At 40.8% G+C, this 19,256-nt stretch overlaps 2 protein-coding genes across 2 annotated transcripts in view; both read left to right on the top strand.

The window, feature by feature from the left end:
- Nucleotides 1-3,756, top strand: part of ppp1r16b (protein phosphatase 1, regulatory subunit 16B) — a gene marked incomplete at both ends in the record, with an annotated part of 51,298 nt that extends 47,542 nt beyond the window's left edge. Inside the window, 5 exons of the mRNA XM_079218547.1 lie at nt 1,352-1,477; nt 1,570-1,645; nt 2,031-2,160; nt 2,606-2,753; nt 3,280-3,756. Coding sequence (XP_079074673.1) covers nt 1,352-1,477; nt 1,570-1,645; nt 2,031-2,160; nt 2,606-2,753; nt 3,280-3,756 — 957 coding nt within the window. The remainder of the gene's footprint in view (nt 1-1,351; nt 1,478-1,569; nt 1,646-2,030; nt 2,161-2,605; nt 2,754-3,279) is intronic.
- Nucleotides 3,757-10,653: 6,897 nt separating this feature from the next.
- On the top strand, nt 10,654-19,002 carry fam210b (family with sequence similarity 210 member B; the record flags this gene model as incomplete). Its single annotated transcript, XM_079218287.1, has 3 exons — nt 10,654-11,184; nt 15,880-16,079; nt 18,010-19,002. 3 exons carry the CDS (start codon nt 10,654-10,656, stop codon nt 18,224-18,226), a joined length of 948 nt encoding a protein of 315 aa, XP_079074413.1. The 3' UTR covers nt 18,227-19,002.
- Between the last annotated feature and the right edge of the window lie 254 nt (nt 19,003-19,256).

Raw genomic sequence — 19,256 nt, forward strand, 5'->3', positions numbered from 1 at the left:
GCTGGCTGGTGGCTTTAGGGTTGGCAATATATCGGTTCACCACTTTGGTCCAGGCTGAACTACCTCAACAGTATGTGTGTGTGTGTATATATATATATATATATATATATATATATATATATATATATATATATATATATGAGTGTGTGTGTGTTAATGTTTGTTTATACCTGATCCAGATGGAAGGTGGAGTGAAAAGCTTGCGGTTTCAGAGAGAAGAAAGACTCAATTTATATGGATAATGGCGTACATTTTCAGTCTCACTTAAAAATGCCTGGTTATTTTAGCACCTCAGATAAACCTCCATTTAAACATGTCAGGTACTCAAAGTGTGAGTGACTTCAGTTAGTCTGTGAGCCTTGGACATTCACTGAATGCAGCCTTCACATTCTCCTTTCCAAATATGTTTGGATATTTTGCTGTAGATATATTCACTGTGGGTTATAAACGTTGTGAATTCTTCACAGAAAAAGCTGCTTTTGAAAGATACGACATTCAATTGTCAATTCAATAGTTGCTCAAACTCTATTATGATCAAAACCAAGATGTATTGATCTCAATTGTCAGAGTTTTAGTGGTGTCTAAGGTTATTGTCTCCATAGCAACCAACTCACCCTGCATAAGAAATAATCTGATGCAGATGAGATGAAGACCGGCTTCATTTTATACATGTGTATGTTTCTCAGACTGATTCGAAGGCTAGAAAAAATGAAAATGTCCAATACAAGTACTACATGTTCCTCTTCTGATTAACCCTTGAAAATGCTGTACCTAAAAGGTTTAAATAACCATAGCATTCAAGCATAAGATTCAAAGCAACTAAGAAACACTTAAATGTTGAGTTTGCGTGGCTTTCTCCATTCGTTTCCCCTTGAAGGAGTTTTAAGGTTGTTAAAATCACCATCAGTCATTTCGACAAGACAGATCACATACAGTCGGTACAGACTGTATATCAGCGTCTGCAGCTCCTCGTCAAATATATGATGCAGAGCTAAAACAATGACTTTGGTTATCACTTCGTACTTGGCAGCAGTTTTGATCAATCAATTCATGCTTCTCAAACATGAATATTTAATGGCTTTGACTTTCCTCTATGATCAACAATTCTTTGGGTTGACATGTAAATATGTGAAAGACATATTTGGTATCTTTGGAAACGTAATATCTCCACTAGAATTTAAAGTAAAGAAAGCAGTGTTTGAACAATGTTTTACAGGTTATTGTGTAATGTCTTTAGTACATTATTCGTACCATCTAAATTGTGGCTTGTGTGAAATCCACGCTGGATTCTATGCACAGAGCATATCTATAACCAATCCTGTGCACTTTGTTCTTATTGTTTCCCTCGTAGCTGCACATCGCAGCAGCGAGCGGCTACGTGCAGGCTGCAGAGCTGCTGCTGGAGGGCGGAGCGCGCATGGACCTGAGAGACTCCGACGGATGGCAGCCTCTACACGCTGCAGCATGCTGGGGTCAGGTGAGGTCAACATAACAGGAAGCAGATAAGCTGGCACACATAAAGGTTTCCGAAACCATTAACATAATTTGCTGCTATTGCTGTTGTTTCAGATGCATGTGGCAGAACTGCTGGTGTCTCATGGAGCCAGTCTCAATGCCAAGACCTTCCTGGACGAGACCCCCATCGGTACATTTACACCTCAGCACTCTTATCAATACACCTGGTGGGGGGTTAAGAAAACAAATGTCTCGTTTCAGCATGGTCTCATTTACAGATTGTTCAGTCAATGCAAGATTTACACCATGCGTTTGTTCTGATTTAAATCATGTTAAGGTCTATTTATATCAGCATTTACATTTTTGTCTTGGTGGTTGGTGAATGGTTTTACAACTTGAGTATATGAACGTAAATATATGTTAAAAGTCAGTGTTAGGAACTAGTAGCATCACTAAGGATAATCATTATCTTAACAAATTAATTGTAACTTTTAAGAGAGTATCAAAACATAACCATCCCAGTTTATTTTTTAAAGAAGCTGACACTTCCTGTCCTTCATCCTTCTCATTTTAAGATTTGTGTGAGGATGAGGAGTTCAGGGCCATCCTGCTGGACCTGAAACACAAACATGACATTATCATGAAATCACAGCTCAAACACAAGACCTCGCTGTGTAGGCGGACATCCAGTGCAGGCAGTCGTGGGTAAGTGCTGCCACCTGCTGGTGATACTGCTGCTACTACAAAGAGTATTTATTTACCAATGTTGATGTACTTTCCTTCCCAAAGAGAAAGGAAATATCGGCAGATTGAGGCAAGTTACACAAAACACAATCTGTGCACTGTACCGATAGCTTCCACTAAATTTAATTTAAAAAACTGTTTCAATTTTACTAAAATCCTCGTCAGTGAAGGGAACTGCCGGTACAGTGCAGTTTTTTTTTTGGTCCTTGTTCTGCCTTATGTCCAGTTTAGTCAATGTGTTTTTGTTGTTTATATGAGCACAGCAGCCTCTTTTTAGTCTTAAAGTTTAAACTGGGACCAATTCCAGTCAGTAAAATCGACATACGAGTATTGCATGAATTGTAATTATATTTAATAAAGGCTGTACTTATATCTGTTGCTTCACTGGAAACCCATGTGTCCACAGGAAAGTAGTGCGGCGAGCCAGCCTGTCGGACCGACACAACTTGTGCCGTAAAGAATACGAGACCGAGGCCATCGTGTGGAGGGGAGGGAGAGAGGAGGCGGAGGAAAAAGAGAAAGAGTCTGAACAGGAGAATAACCAGGTGGTTAATGTGAGTCTTCTGGTTATTTGTCCAGGTCTGAATAAGTATGGAAAAAAGAAAACAGTGTTGAAAAATATTACATTTTAAAAATGACAAAAGTCATTGTATGGGATGTACAAAGCAATCTATCCGTATGATATGTCATGAAGGCATGTCATGGTGGTGCAGCGACTTGTATTGTAACCTCATAGCAGGGAGGTTCCATGTATGGCAGGTATTTCCTAAATTGGAGTATGTCCTAAACAATGACCGTGTATAATGACGTAGTCTTCGATATGTGTTTCTGTTTGGATAAGTCTGGAAAAAAAGAAGATGGAAAACTATTTGTTTCCACATAATAATAATACTAATCTGAATTGGTAGTATACTGAGAGGGAAAAGCACATTCTAACCAACTTTATAGTAGCAAAAAAATGAGCTTGATATCCTTGACACCAGATCAAAGATATCTGATCTCACTGTGAAGAGTTGGGCCTGCATGCACTAAAAGAGAAGCCTTCCAGAGATTAAAGTATTCTTTATTGATGTTCTGCAGGTCAAGCCGGTCGTGGCTGTGGAGCTGCCAGACAAGCCCAAGCTTCCCACCATCCTCAAAGATGGCAGCAGCAAACAGAATGGCCTCATCTCCACGACGTCGTCCACGCCGCAGCAGCAACCGCCCTCCAATGGCAACACGCAGTCGTCCGATAAGGGCGGGGCCATTCCCAGCCCGTCCAGTCAGGAGGAAGCCTGGCCGAGAGAGCGCGCTCAGACTCTGTCCGAGCTCAAGAAACAGAGGGCTGCCGCCAAATTGTTGAATCACCCCTTGTTCAACGGTTACCTAGGTAACGGCTCCACAGACTCCTTCACTGATGCCAAAAACAACTCCGAGGACCCCCGCATGCCGCTGGTCTCCTCCAATGGCAACGCGGTTTACTACACCCCGGCCAGCGGCGACCCGCCGCTCCTCAAACTGAAACAGCCAATAGAAGACGAGCAGCCGAAGGTGCGAACCTGCTGCTGCATGTCATAGCACCCCGGTCATGTGACTGTCGACGGAACAAAAGTGTTTTGCACACAAAAGGCGAGGAAAGTGCTGCAGGAGGAGAGGAAGGAAGGAAGAAAAGAGGGAGTGTTCCTGTCTCTTAAAATCCTTTTCCTCCCCTCCTTTAAACTTCTCTCAGAGAAGATGGCGAGCCTGAAGAATGTACCTTGTACCTCACTGCCATGTGACTCCTGCGACAATAGGAGACATTTTCCACAAACGCAGGCATGTGTCAAGCGTAGCAGAGAGGAGGAAAAGAAACGAGCAGTGCCACTTTTATCCTCCAGGTGTCACTTGAATTAAAAGTCTCCACAAGACAAATGGATGGAAAGAGAGTAAGAAGCTGCTGTCCCTGGGCACCATTAAGAATCTGATATATTTTCCCCTGGAGGGTCAAACATTAGGAAAGTAGAGACGATCTCAAGGTACAAGGTGCATGTTCGACCTCAGAGGTAAAGATAGAAAACTATATTTTGAAAAAAATATAGTTATAATGTAATTAAACAACATTTTCTTCATGTAATATTTCTTGGTCAAATGTGCGTGAAAGCCACCACACAATCTGCTTGATGTTTCCCAGGACATCAACATATCAGAAAAGTAGCAAAAAGAGATCTGCGACGTCTCCTTTGAAGTATCTGTCATGTTAGAATGCTGCCTGCATAAGTAAAGGGAAGGAATGCCATAAAAGAGTGTTAACATATTCAGGAAGTGTACCTCTACAGCGAGAGGAAACAGGAAAGACTTCAGTCCTGCACTAGTGTTTGAAACGGTCTCTAATATTTTTTGCCACCTATACTTCACCTTACCGTCCTCTCATACCAAACCTGAACTGACAGGTCACGCTCTGTTTCATGCATTACTCTATTTGCGCTCTATTGTTTAAATAATTTAAGCAAACTCGGTTAAAAATTACTGTACATTTTTTTATTTATTAAATTAATGTAATGTGTAAAGAAAAAATGATGGTTCCTAAAGTTGAGTGTATTTATTTTGTGGATGTTGTGTAGAGAGCTTGAATGAAATATAAGAATGAGCTGGCGTGTCTTCCAGTAAAGAACTTCCTGATGTGGAAAATCAAACGTTCAACAGATGAAGTGTAAGGAGGGTTATTGTCTGCTATGTGTTATTAAAATCACGCAAATAAGCCATCCTATTGGGACAGATTTAATATTTGTGTCACTACAAATAACAGTGTTATTTGTTTATGTTTTTTTTTCTTTTTCTTTCTGGTGGCCATTGTGTGGCTTTATCGTCTCCCAGTCACTGTATTTGTTTTATTACAGAAGTTGTAAGTGTTATGTAATGAATTGCTGTTCGTATGGAATTGTATGCTTGCCTCAGTTATTCTTAAAACAGTAATCCACACATGGATTTGGTATGTAGCGAGCCCACACCAATATGTCAATAATGCATTGTGGTTTCAACATGAAATATAAAATCAAGTCCTAGAAGTAGCTTCTCTAATTAATTAAGGACATAATTTGACATTTTGGGAGATATGCTTTCTTGCCGAAGGTTAGATGAGAAGATTGGAAACTTAATATTTCTATCTCCTCATCCAACTCTCAGCAAGAAGGTGAATAATCATTTTTCCCAAAATGTTGAACTGCTCCTTTTTATCTAATAGCAGCTCCTCTAAACTCATTGAGAGTGCCAAAGAGTCTTATGGGGGGGCATGTGAAACTTTGGTGTAAGATTGTCTTTACATGAATTAGTTTGTTTCTGATGTCCAACCCCATGTGACGACACACAATGCCACTGCCACTTAATCCCCATAAAATCAACTGGACAGTGGCAAATATGTATACAGATGCATTTGTAAATATGTCTGAATTGGTATCCCCTGTGTGTTCTGCATTTACATGTATGTGTTGTTACTGTTGAGGAACATATATGTAGATACAATTACCCTCATTGAGGAACATTGTTAGCAGATATTTGGTTGTAGAGGGTTGTAGCCCCCTTCAGTAGCCCAATATTTAAAGATATATCTGGAAAGTCGAGTGCACCCAGGTGTCATCATCATATTTGTGACTAGCGTCTGCAGCCGTTTTTTTTTTTTTTTTTTTGCAATTTTTGCAACGGCCCCATTGAAGGCAGTTCGTTTTTTTAACTCAATTTGAGGAAGTACAATAGAAGTCAGTCAAAGAGATTGCTACGTCCACTATTTTTGGTTCCTTCTCTATTTATTGTTTTAAAGCGTCATCTTGTTATGATTGGGCTAAAACTCACTGGAGTTACTCCAGTTCACATTTACCCCTACTGCTGCAATCAATTCAATTGAAATGTATGATCTGCTTTCTTACTAATGGAATCTAAATCACATTAAATTGTATTTTTTAACTGCGACCTGGTCAGTGAACTCAGTATTAGCCAGAAAGGGACAGTCACCTGTTAAAAAATACCCTCTGTTCTCATGGTATAGATCAAAGCTTGTATTTGTCTGCAAGCCTCTATAACAAAAAGATTATAAAGACGAAAAACTACTGATTTTATAATTACTGGAATATGTGGATCGTTGCATTAACATATTTTGAATAAATTGTATATTTTGAGAATTTTATATGGTCTCTTCTGAATTAGTAAAGCTCTTTTTTGTTGATACAATGGATTTCTTACTATTTTAATAAGAATGTGCCTTGCGGGCCTGAACATAAGCAAACATGCCCAACCTCTCATTTGAAGACATTTCAAAGACTGTCTTAAAAGTGGGGGCATCACTTCCATGTTGGGAAAACAAATGACTCTTTCTGTTGCTCATCTTTTAGAAGCACCAGTATTTTCCTGAAAACTGTATTCAGACCATTAATTGCTGAAGTTACATATTCTGTGTGCAGATCACGTTTGCATGCCATTTGAAGGTTACTAACAGTTGATCTCACCCCGACACGTATGCCTTCTCTGCCCTACTTCTACAGCTCTTTTCTGTTCTGAAACAGCCAGAGGCTGGACCGTCCTTCAGCACACAGCTGTCAGGGTCTTGGCCCAGCATCAACTGCTCTCTTCAATGATGTTCTGTGTTGTCTTTTTTCCCCCTCCCTCTTTCTGTACTTCCTCTCATTCACTGGCTGTGGGGTCAGATGGGTCAATATTTCTACAGGATGCACCCTGTAGTCACTTTGCACACATAACAGCTGGGTTAGAGCTGAAAGAAGTAAAGAAGACAGTTTAAGGGGAAACATTTTGAGATTTTTTTACTTTTTCCACTCTCAGATTCCCCTCAGTGACAGTTCAGAAAAACTAAAAGCCGCTGGCTACCAATGGTTGCTTATTCATCCCGTTGACTGCTGTTGTTTTAGTGAGTCACCTTCTGGCACGGATATAGCAGTCTGTCTTTTATGGAGATGCTTATCAGTATACAATACATTAGGCTGTTATAACACAGCACGTACTGGCTACTATGTCCCAAACATTATTAACTAATTTGTCAAACATCTACATCAAGTTACCGTCCTTTATGTTACTTGAGTAAATGTTAGGAGAAATCAGCCATTAATCTAAAGCCGCCTCAGTTTGTCGAAGGCAAATGGATAGAAAGGAGGACAATGGTGCTGAAAACATGATCCAGGCTGCATTAACCTCATCTGCATGGCCTGGCTTTTGCTATTGTGCCTGCACTGAGTCCAGGCCAGCTGGCTCAGGTCCCAGTCCTTCAGTCCTCTCCACTGAAGGGTGAAGTGGCTCGCTGCCAGAACGAGCACACAGACGCATACTGACCACTCAGCTCCTCACACAAATGGAGGGATGATGAAGGACTGCACCGAGGAGCAGTCAGGAGAGTGAAAGGATGAAGTAGGAAAATAATGAACCGATGCCAGGAGCTGCGAAGACACTGACCACGGTGATGGAGTGATGGGTGGAACGAAGGGATGTTTTCACTGATGAAATCAAGGCTGCATGCAAATGAAGGGTGGATGACAGGCCTGAAAGGGGGCCTGCGCTGGGAGGAGGCCAAAAACTATTGACCATACTGCCAGCCCATTGGACAGAGAGAAGAGCTGCACAAAAAGAACAAAAGGATGGATCGGGGAATGGCTCAGTGGGTCAGAATGTCTGTCGGGTTCCCAGAATAAGTTGCACTTTGCTGAGCTTCTATGTCAATTTGACTTGAATTTAGGATGTTTAAGTAAAGCGAGTCAAGGTCTGTCTGTACAAACCAATCGACCAAGGGGTTTACACTCAGATTTAACTTAAGTAGAGCTGAACAAGTCAGTGACTCTCAGGCATGAGCTGCAGTGTCAGTGCAAAAGCTACCAATACCTATTGAAATATATTTCCCATGAAGGTACTGTAAACAGTAGGAATAAGAGAAGCTGCAAAAATGATCCAGCAGTTGGAATTATGAAACACACCAAATGGCCTGAGAATTTGAACTGAAAGACAAAATGTTCACAAACAGTAAGGCTTGTATCAAGAAACCAGAGTAACCGGTTTTCTGAGTGTCACCTGAGCTGCAACACTTCCTTCGTCAACAGTAAATGTTCACCTATCAAATTTTTTAAATAAATAAATACCAGACGGTCATGAAAAAATGTCATAAAAAGTAATTGAATAGTACGCTATAAATAATTTAATTATACAGTATGTTAAAAAAGTAAATATATAGCATGCCATAAAAGTAGTCATAGTATAGTATATCATACATTTAACAATTTAGTGTTTCGTAAAATATCCCCTAAAAATGTCATATGCCATAAAGGTTGCACTATTTACATTTTTTATGACATACTATACTATATCATGAAAAATGGCACACACATGTTGTAGAACAGTAACAATGTCAAAGTATAGTACGTTATAAAAAACAAACATGTTAAGACGTGTCATAAAAATGTTATAGTTATCTCATCTGAACCTTTACAACAACTTGACCTTCATTAAGATGGTGTGTCAAGATTTTAATTCTGACCCAAATATTAAATATTTCTGGGGAACATTAGTCACATTTTCCCTTTCATTCTCTCTGAATGTAGCGTCTTTAGCCGTTATCACAGTTTAAAGAATTTGGGTGAATGTCTTCCTCTTCATGCCGGCTGTGAGGCAGTAGAAGTTCACATTAAAGCGCCAGACAAAAATGTATTATTATTTACAGTACTTATACTTAGATTTATTAATGTCTTTTTTATATTTACACACAGTGATGGCCCCTATTGGCAAATTGTTTCATTCTTTAATTAATAACAGTATATTTTACCAAAATATGAAGAGGGGCGTTTAAAATGAAGAGCTATTTTAAATCAGCCCACATGTTGCTCTTGTTGCTTTGCTGAAAGGTCAGAGGCTCCGTTGCTGCACCGACTGTGGGCTGTTGTTCGTGGCTTCCTGCCAAACACGCCGCCCTCTTTATCTCTCACTGCTTTCCTGTGTCTTTGACGGTTTCTTTGTTGTTTCTAACTGTAATGTCTGTTAAAGAAATATATATATATATATATATATATATATATATATATATATATATATATATATATATATGTTTCCTGAAAAGAATGACCACAGACCTGATTCAGCCTTCTCAGACAAAACTGAAATCTTTAAGTAGGACAGACTTTTTCACCACTTCCTTTTTAGGTTTGGTGGACATTCATTAAGCAGGGTTTCTGAACGGGACCCTGGCATTCCGGAACACTGACATTTCGGAACGGAATCCTGATATTCTGGAATCCAGACATTCCGGAACCCGCATATTCCAGACCGGAACCCAGACGTTTCGGACCGGAACCCGGACATTCCGGAACCCGGACATTCTCGAATGGAACCATGACATTCCGGAACCCTGATATTCTGGAACACAGACATTCCGGAACCCGGAAATTCCGGAACCCTGATATTTTGGGAAAAAAACTGATATTCCGGAACCCGGACATTCCGAAATGGAACCCGGATGATCTCAGATGATCATTTTATAGTTCATTATATATTCATATAGATTAAACAACTACTTTTGTATGTACTTCTACTTAAAATAAATGATCAATATAAATGATTAATATTCTATTAAGATTGGGTTTATTTATAGTGTGGTAGTACTACAAGAAGAAAACAATGTTTTGATACATTACATTATATTTTTCATGTGAGATATGCATGGCTCTAAAACATCCTGACAGTTTAAGATGTCGTCAATGTCTTTCCTTCTGCTGATTGACCAACGTTATCTCCCCATAACATAACATCCAAAAAACATAAGGGCCAACAATGAAACGTGGGATATTCTGCATTGTTCTATTGGAAGAATGTTGTGCAATTGTGTTATTTAATTTTACTGATGTCTTTGTTTACCTTCAGCATGCTCATACATGTACATGTTTCCTCATCGGGTCTATATTGTTGAAAAAAAAATCATGAAGAAAATCTACCTGGTTAGAATAAGTTAAGAAATAAAGGAATTGCTTTGATTGTGTTTGGATCACTTAATCTTCTGATCTGCTCTAACAGAGAGGACAATTGGAGTAATATGCAAGACCTGGCATGATGTATGCAGACACAATGTGGTCATATAAGCAACAGCTCAAGCCTGTACTGAACTTTACACTTTATGTCAACAAATAAGTCAACAACCTGCAGATCATTTTACATTGCAAAAGAGTAATTGAAGCAGAGTTGCCCGACTTAAAACATAAAAAACCATGCATAATGCGTTCTGAGTTATGTTCCAGAGGCGTTTCATGACATGAATCGTAGGAGTTAACACGGTTACACCTTTAAATATCCCCCTCCCTTCCCTTCGCTGTCTGCGATTGCGCGTCAGCTCTCATTGGCTGGCGGGGATAATCGGTCACCAAGAGGGCACAGGACAACATGTTTACAGCTACTTACAGGCATAATTAGTGGTTCCGGTTCACTCGTTTTATTATATATTTTCCTTTGCTCGGTTCGTCGACAATGCTTTTGTGCCGTACGGGGAGGCTCTCCTCAGCAGCTCTGGGTCAGGCTTTTAAGTCAACGGACTCGTTTCTAGTGCAAGTCCGAGCGACCAGACTGAGGGACGTCACTTTGACATTACGCAAGGGCTACACGTTTCAGCGGTGCCGGTGTTTCTGCGTGTCCGTCGGAGGTGTCGACGCAACTCTTGCGCAACTGGGGCAACGGCAACCGGACCGGCGGCTACCTCTCGAGAACTGGGACTCGTCGTGTGCTTTGGACCGGCGACACTTGGACCGGGTGCCGACTGAACCTGCGAACCACTCGCAGCGCGTGCAAAGTGAAGGCGGTATCAGAGACATTGTCACGCAGCCGCTCGTGCGTGCAAACCGGCTCCACAGCGGCAGAGGAGAGCCGGTGGGGAATGTTTTGTTTACAGGTGACTGGCGGGGTTTCAGTCGACTCCTTTCCGCTGGGACAATGCAGACTAGAGCCTTGTCCACGAAGAAGGAGAGCGACGCCGACGCGGAGCAGACGGCGAACAACAAAGGGGTAATTTAAACCGTTCAGCTCAAGTGTTTGCCTAACCTCAGTGGCAAGTTTAATACGAGCGCACAGGTCCCCGTCTGTGTAAACACTGTTTTTGTTGTTGTTTTTTTTACTGGTGAGGGGATCTAACCACACGTGTCCCAGTGGGGCCCGGATTGAACTCAAAAACATGAAATATGCAAAAAGCCGCGCGCCCAGGCCTCCCCGGTGACTGGCATCCTGTAAGCAGGCAGGCTTGTTAACCACCACATGCCACGCATAGCTGCGTGGGCCGTCTACATTTGCAGGGGACTCGCAGTAGGCCATGCATAATTGATCTGTCTTCCACTACTGGGATCTGAAGCAGCAGCATGCTATTTTACAGAGAGCACATGCTGACTCACTGTTCAACTTGCTCACGGACACCTGACTCAAACTGGACAATTTGCTCTGGCTCCTTTTATACAGGGGAGTCATAGTAGGTGTGAGTCACTGTCAAAAACCATTTAATTTGAATAAAATGTAAAGTGAGTGCAAATCCCTTTTTTTTGTGGAGAGTGAACATCGGTGGATACAAATGTGGGTGACACTATATTCTCTTTACTGGTATGCAGGTCATGAGCTTGAGGCTTTCTCTGAAATACATAATTGTTATGCTAGATAATTACAAAGGACTAAGAGGCTCCACCAATGCCTTAACTGTGCTAACACCAGAATGCTAACATGCTGATGTTGCAATCACTATTAGCATGCTAACATATGCTATGTGGAGAGTGTACAGTTGAAGCAATTAAGAGATGCAATCACAAAGCAGAGTGTTGGTAAAAACATACAATTTTAACCTGATTGTGGCGCTAGAGGAAAAGTCAGGATTCATTTGTATTCATCATCTGGGCATCAAAAAACATCTGTTCCAAATTTGGCACTTGGCTCCAAACCCCAAATAGAAATGTACAGCTCTCTGCTTTTCCTGACAGTTTTATCTCGGACGAGAGTAATGTGTATTGGCTTCTTATTGCAGAGATCATATCGACGCTAACGTTGTTACTCGTTGGCGAACGTGGCAGTACAGAAATTACAGTTTGGTTGGATATTCAGGTGTGTTATGAAAGTAGCTGCTAATGTAGCCAACTAAAATCCTTTTTTTAAATGTCCAATCTTCAGACGCAACCAACAGTGACATCACTTGAAGCAATTTAGTGTACTTTGCACAGCTCCCTTTCGAGCCACAAAAGGCTTTATACATTTTTTTTTTTTAAAGACCTGTAAACCGACTTTGTTCCCCTTTTTAACAAGACAATAAATCAGATTATTCTGTTGTAGGAGGCCGCCTGCTGCCGTAAGTGACTGCTTTGTTCAGTTTGACTTTATCATCTTATTAAGACCAAACACTTAGCGGTCACATTTTAGCCTCTGCTTGAGGGATTCACCCCTTTACCGTTTATCTCCCGCTCTGCCTGCAAGTGTGTTTGCATGCCACGGTGACTTGGCATGTGTTTTCATGTCTCTGAAAAGCTGTTATCAGACACAGCAGTGCCACTGTTCCCCTCCTATACACCCGCCCTGCCTGCCGCTCGCTCACATGACCCTCCCATACTGCTGCCTGCCGTTACTTTAAGCTCGGCCTGACTTGCCTCTGAAAGGCAAAGGCCTGCTCCCTCGCCCACTCTGTTCTTGCCATTGTCCATTGTTGGCATGCCAGTGACTATGTCACCAAGACCGTGGCTTCATCCAGGCAACTTGGGAGAAAATTCAGCAAGACAGATTGCCGCAAAGAGAAAAGATCAGCTTGTTCTTCTCCTGTTCCCTTCTTCGTCCTTATTGTTTCTGCCCTAATGATTCATTATCTGACTCAGGCCTACAAAGGAAGACGCTCTGAAGCAAGCAGAATGTCAGAGCAGCACAAAAAAAAACGGGGTGAAAGGATTTAAATGAAAGTTTCTGTATGTTCGGCCAAAAATATCACACACGGCAGTGAATGGACGCAGGACTTTCTGGAGAAGTTACCAAAGTTCAAATCAAGTTTGTTCAATAAATATGCCGTTACTCATAATTGTGAGTTGGCACATTTCAGTACAGTCTTTCACCTTTTTAGTCCCTTCAGAGAGAAAGCTCTTATTTGTTTTTTATTTGAATTGCATGCTTGTTATTTATCCAGTTGGTTAATTTTGTAAGACAAAGTTACTATTTTAAAGCATAGTTCCACTCTAGTTATCATTTCTGTATGTGTGTCTCTGTGTATTGTAACAGGATGGTACGGAGGACACAGAAGTTAGGGCAGCACAGCAATCACAGGCAGTCAGTTCTGCAGGTTTTAAAGGTTTGTTAATTTAGTTAGTTTAATTAATTAAACACAAAATAACTGAAAAAAGTAGCTCAGTCCAGAACTCTATCAACCAACTACACAAACTAAAGTATATCAGCCGGGCCGCTAGCCGACTTACCGGCTTAATCGACTTCATGATAAGAGAAAGCCTCTCTTCTCCTCTCGTCGCATGTCTCCTCTGCTCCGTTCACCTCCCTGACGAGGAGATCAGGATCAGGTGTGTTTCTTCCCACACCTGATCTCAATGCTCACCTGACGAGGAGTGGGTGGAGCCTTCTGGCTGGACTGTAGATTCTAGCCACTACCTTGCCCTCAGACCCTTACAGTATGTTCCTTCACACATTTTCCATCAGCCTAAATTTTGTCACTGTTCAAGTTAACCTTGACTTCATGTCGTCTACTATAATATTACATTGCTTGTTAAAGAGGTCACTGCACTTTTTGTTGTACTTACTTAGGCATAGTGTCAATATTTTGTCAAATAAGATTCATTCCATACAGGCCCGAGCTACTTCCTGTGTCCTCAGGAAAGGATTGTGTTTTCTCTCAGTAGAAAATATATTAAAATAACTTGGCATCAGATGAAGCCAATGGACACGATGCCCTTCTGGCAGCTGCCCTTTTTACTGTTTCAATTTCAGTTTAACAGCCCTCATCATCCAAAAGAAAAAAATAGTAGGGAATAAAGCTGAAATAATTTTTTCCCTCAGTTTCCTTAATCATAATCGAAACCTCTAATTAATCTGCAAGGGCCCCATAAAAGTTATTTTGTTGTAATTTAATTTCCACAGCAGCATTATCAGACAAATGGGTGACCTTGAGCACCAACAGATGTGTCCTTTGCACTGGGTCCAAACTGTATAGTACACCATTTTGGCTCTGAATGTAGACTCCAGGGCGCTGGTTTACTTTGGTTAAAATATTTCCTGATTGAATTCATACTTTTATTTTAACACGGGGCTCTCTGTGGGCTGAAATGTTCACGAATGCTTCATCTCTATGTGATTCAGCATTATTATTTTCTTTCATGATCCAGAATTCTTTAATATCTTCATAATGACACATATTAAACTTCCGTAGTTCTGAGTTATCCCTAAACCCAATTTTTTAATTCCTAAAAGAAGCCCTATTATTCAAGTAACACACTGCTCCAGACATGGTTTGAAGAGGTTTTATATCAATGCACTGCCTAAATGGGTAGCACCACTGACTAAAGCGACTAAAACCACTTCCTAAGAAATCAGTATTGTATCAAAAAGCTAATTAGGTTTTGAGGGAGGGATATGATAATCTTTTTCACATATGACAGCAATTATAACTTTTGTTTAGTCAATTCAGTACTGAGAAAGTTCAGTACTCAAATTACATTTTCCCTTTTTTAATATGTTCCCTCAAATTGTAAAGTGTTGCGTTGCATACCTCCTACACAGGTTCTGCTGCAGTAAACATGGTTACCGTGTCAACATACTGGTGGCTTTATCTCTTTTTAATTTCCTGCATCTCTCGCTGCTCCGTGAGTCACGTCTCCTCCACACGTCTAGCCGTGTGTGTGTGTGTGTGTGTGTGTGTGTGTGTGTGTGTTTTCGTTTTCTCACTTATCTGTTTTCCAGCTAGCACACACTGACGTGACCCGCCTGCTCCATGTCAGACGGTTGGATTGTGTCTGGGACTTGTTCATCTTGGAGAATGGTGTTGTCTGGCGGTCACAAACATAGAGTACTGTGTGTGTGCGTGCGTGCGTATGAGAGGCTCTGTGTTTGTAAGAGAGTGACTGACTTTGTTCAAGTGAGTGTGTGAAAGGGTAAGTCATCATGTGAATTTCCTAAACCACACAGCAGCAGTCCATGTTTAATCAGCTGACTGGGCCCGTTTGACCTACTTGCACAATATGACCTTGAGTTTGAACTAGATGGAACGCAACATTTTTCTTATATATTTTGATGATGCATGCATTTCTGTATTTTAACTAAAAATACAACTTAGTCTTCTGTTGAACCATGAGTAATACATTGTCGGGTTTCTGTGTCACCACTCATACAAACACCTCACACACATTGTCAATTAATGCCAACTAGATATTAAAGGATAATTTGTTGGTTCCTTGAGCTTTTCTGCAACATTAGTTGAACTAGAAGTATAGCCTCCCTCTTGAAGCTCGTCAGTTTTATAGTGTGAAGGAGTTCTTGGCATACTAAAAGGAAAAGTTTTTCGACTTTGTATGCCAAGTGGAAACTATGCCCACAATTTTAATCCACTTCCTCTTTGTCATTTGTATCCCCCCTCCATTTTTTGCCAAGATGCACAATCTGTCTTCTTACAGACACGTTCTGTTCCTCCCATTCCTTTTTGTCCTGATCATTCCCTTCAATTCTGCGTTCTGTTTTTTTGTCCAGGCCGAGCAGAATTTAAAGGAGGCCTCTTCTACTTCCTCATCTACAGCGAAGGCCCCAGGGGAGCCGGAGCCAGAGGAAGGAAAACCGAACAAGACCCAGCAGTTAAAGAAAGTCTTCAAAGAATATGGAGCAGTGGGAGTTTCCTTTCACATTGGGATCTCCCTGATGTCTCTGGGAATGTTCTACCTCCTTATATCCAGGTGACCAAACACACAGATTATAGCTTGTTCTACATGTGGGAGGCCAGTGGCCAAATATAGTGCGTCCTGTTGGCAGCTGGATTGACTACTTTCTTTATTCCCCTTTCCTCAAAATAAATATGAGGGATTGGTAAAAATAACGTACAAGTCAATCAACTCCACCCTAAAAGGCCTAAACGCTGTTATAAACAATTGTGTTACATACCATGACCTTATTTGGTAGTATTTTCTTATTTTTGTAACAGAACATATTTTTATTACACTTGTTGGTTGTTGTAAGAGAGATTATTTGCTATGAAGTCATGATTTGTCAAGTGTGGCTATGATTTGACAGGACGTTTTGGATCAAAGATTAGGAGCATATTTCTAGACATACTGATTCTCAGCAGCAGTAGGAGGAGAAATGAAGATTAATTGACAAACCATGAAAAATTCAAAGTATTTTGGGAAGTGTTGAAAGCGGACTGAAAGGAAAGGAAACTAGAAACAAATTAAATGCAAGACACGCAACATATAAAATTGCTCTGGAATGCATCAAACACTTAAAACACTTTAGAATATTATCTGGCAGTGTGAGAAGATGCAACATCTCCTACAAAAGATGTCCACAGTAAAATGACTATCCCATGAGCTGCTTTTATACCGAGGAATGCTAAATGTCTCTTGCAAATAATGGGACCAGTTATACGAGAGCGAGCAAAGTGCAGGCTCTTGAAGGTCCACTCAGTCTGCCACATTATGAAGGCCATTCTGCTGTTCTAATACGACTACTGGCCAAGTCAGAAACAGACACTAAAATCATGCTGAATAAAACATGAGTTTCTTTTAGACTATTTACAACAACATGCAGAATTGTAAAATCTTTGACACTTCTTTCAGCTATCTTATGTTCTTTGTAATATTCGGTTGATGGTGGCAGACAGTGAAAAGCGAAAGCAGCACAACAACCATTCGTTTTAGTTTGAGTATCGGCCGGTCTGTGTGGCCACATGCCAGGAGAGATCATCTGACAGTGTAAACAGTCCTTTTACACAGAAGCTGATAATGGCCCTTGAACTATACTGACTGACTGACTGACTGTGACAGTATTATCACTGTGAGGTCACATAGCCCGTGTGTGTGTGTGTGTGTGTGTGTGTGTGTGTGTGTGTGTGTGTGTGTGTGTGTGTGTGCGCGTGCGCGTGCGCTTTTGTATTGATTGAAGAAGCTCTATGCCTTGTGTTGGCACTATTTGCATATCTATTTTCCCAAATAGCTCAGATGAAAATGCCACGGCTCTACAGAACTGTCTCACAAAGACAGTGATACATGTAGCTTGTTTAACCCCCTTTTGATTTTGTAGTTTTTCTTATGCTAATGTAATCAGTTTAAATGGTTCAAAAGGCCACATAAAAAATGACACAACACTCTTTTGTAATCACAGCTCCCTCTGGTGGGAATAAAGTTGACTTGCACTCCTAACTACCTCGGCTGAACCTAAAGGGAGGCTGGGACTTGTCTACTTTTATATTAAATCTTTTGAAATCCTGGAGGATGCAAACAGAAGGGAGCAAAATCTTGGCGATAAAGAAGAAAAGGTGTTATTACAGGCTTTTAGAACTTATTTATAGGGCTCTAAATTGAAATGTTCATTTTTCTTTGAGATGGTTTGTTTTGCGTTTATGGACTAGTAATCCACATAATGGCCTGAGTTTGTATGGCTGATGTTGCTGAAAGTCCAAATGTATTATTATTGTTATTAGTGTTTATATTCTCAAGATGTTCATTGGTTTCTTTCTTTTTTTTTAATGAAAATTAATGTAATGTTGGTTTTGTTTATGATTAACTTGATTATGTCTTATTATTTTTAAATACTCTGTGTGTCTGTGTCTAACATGGGATTTCAATGTACTTACTTCTAACCGTTCTTCTGTGTCATCCGTCTCCCCAGTGGGATTGATATGGCGGCTCTGCTGTGCAAAGTGGGCTTCAGCGAGGCGGTCGTTCGGTCTAAAATGGCAGCAGGAACGAGCACGTTCGTCTTGGCCTACGCCATCCACAAGCTCTTCGCTCCGGTTCGCATCAGCATCACCCTGGTGTCCGTGCCTCTCATCGTGCGGTACTTCAGAAAGACTGGTCACTTTAAACCACCCACACCCGCCCCCTGATGACCTCTGCTCCTCTGCTGCCTCATCAAGAAGCAAACACCCTGACTGTTAATAGCCGTGATTAAAACGCCTGTATATATCCTTACTCATCTGCCTTCATCTAGAAATGACTCGCCTTTCATCAGTCATTGTGAATTCAGGTGAAACATTTTCTTCATTAGTTCCAGTAGAATCAATGTGCACAACGGGGTTACTGTAGGATTAAAAAAAAAAAAAAATTGAAGTATAACGGCTCTTTGTAAAACAAGTGTATTTGGAGTCGTGTTTTTAATGTGTGTGTGTGTGTGTGTGTGTGTGCATTCCAAAAACCAGAAACACCGGGTGGAAAAAGCTCAAATATTTATTTACAATCAGAGGTATGATCAGGGATTTTAAGCTCTTTCAGTGGGCGGGGTTGTCCCTTAATGCTGTAAAGGTTCAATGTGCAAAAAGCTGATCTCTCCTCCACTGCTCCCTGCTCGCTGACGAGGCCATGTTCTGGTGTTACGTGAATCAGCAGAATAATTCAGGTTCTCTGTGTCTCCTACCTCGCTTCTCTTTCTATCCTTACTTGGCTCAGACTCGCCTTCGCCGTTTTTTTATTTCCTGACGTTTTTGCTTTTTGCTTTTCCTAGCATCTATTTTACTCTTCTTATATCTCTTTGCTGTGCCTCTTTATCTTCTCTCCCTCTTGTTCTTTAATTTAGCAAATGCCAAAGCAGTAATGTCGGGTACATTCATCTCTGAGTGAATCTGATTGTAGTACATGGCAAGCTTTGGATGAAGAATGTTGCTTTGTGAGGTTTTTTTTTTTATTCTGATTGAATGCACTGTATTTAACTATTAAAAACAGAAGCCCTCTTTCATATGTAGTGTTTTTGTTATGAATTACCACCATCACACAATGAGTCAACCGGCACTAAGGTGCCACTTTTGGTTGCATTTCTCCTTTCCCACCACACTGGGGAGCTCCTGAACTACAAATACAGAGCCATTCTTCCTCCATTACTCTGACAAAACTGCAACATACCGTTCTCATCGCTCATAAGAT

This window comes from Taurulus bubalis, assembly GCF_910589615.1.
Source record: "Taurulus bubalis genome assembly, chromosome: 5".
NCBI lineage: Eukaryota > Metazoa > Chordata > Actinopteri > Perciformes > Cottidae > Taurulus > Taurulus bubalis.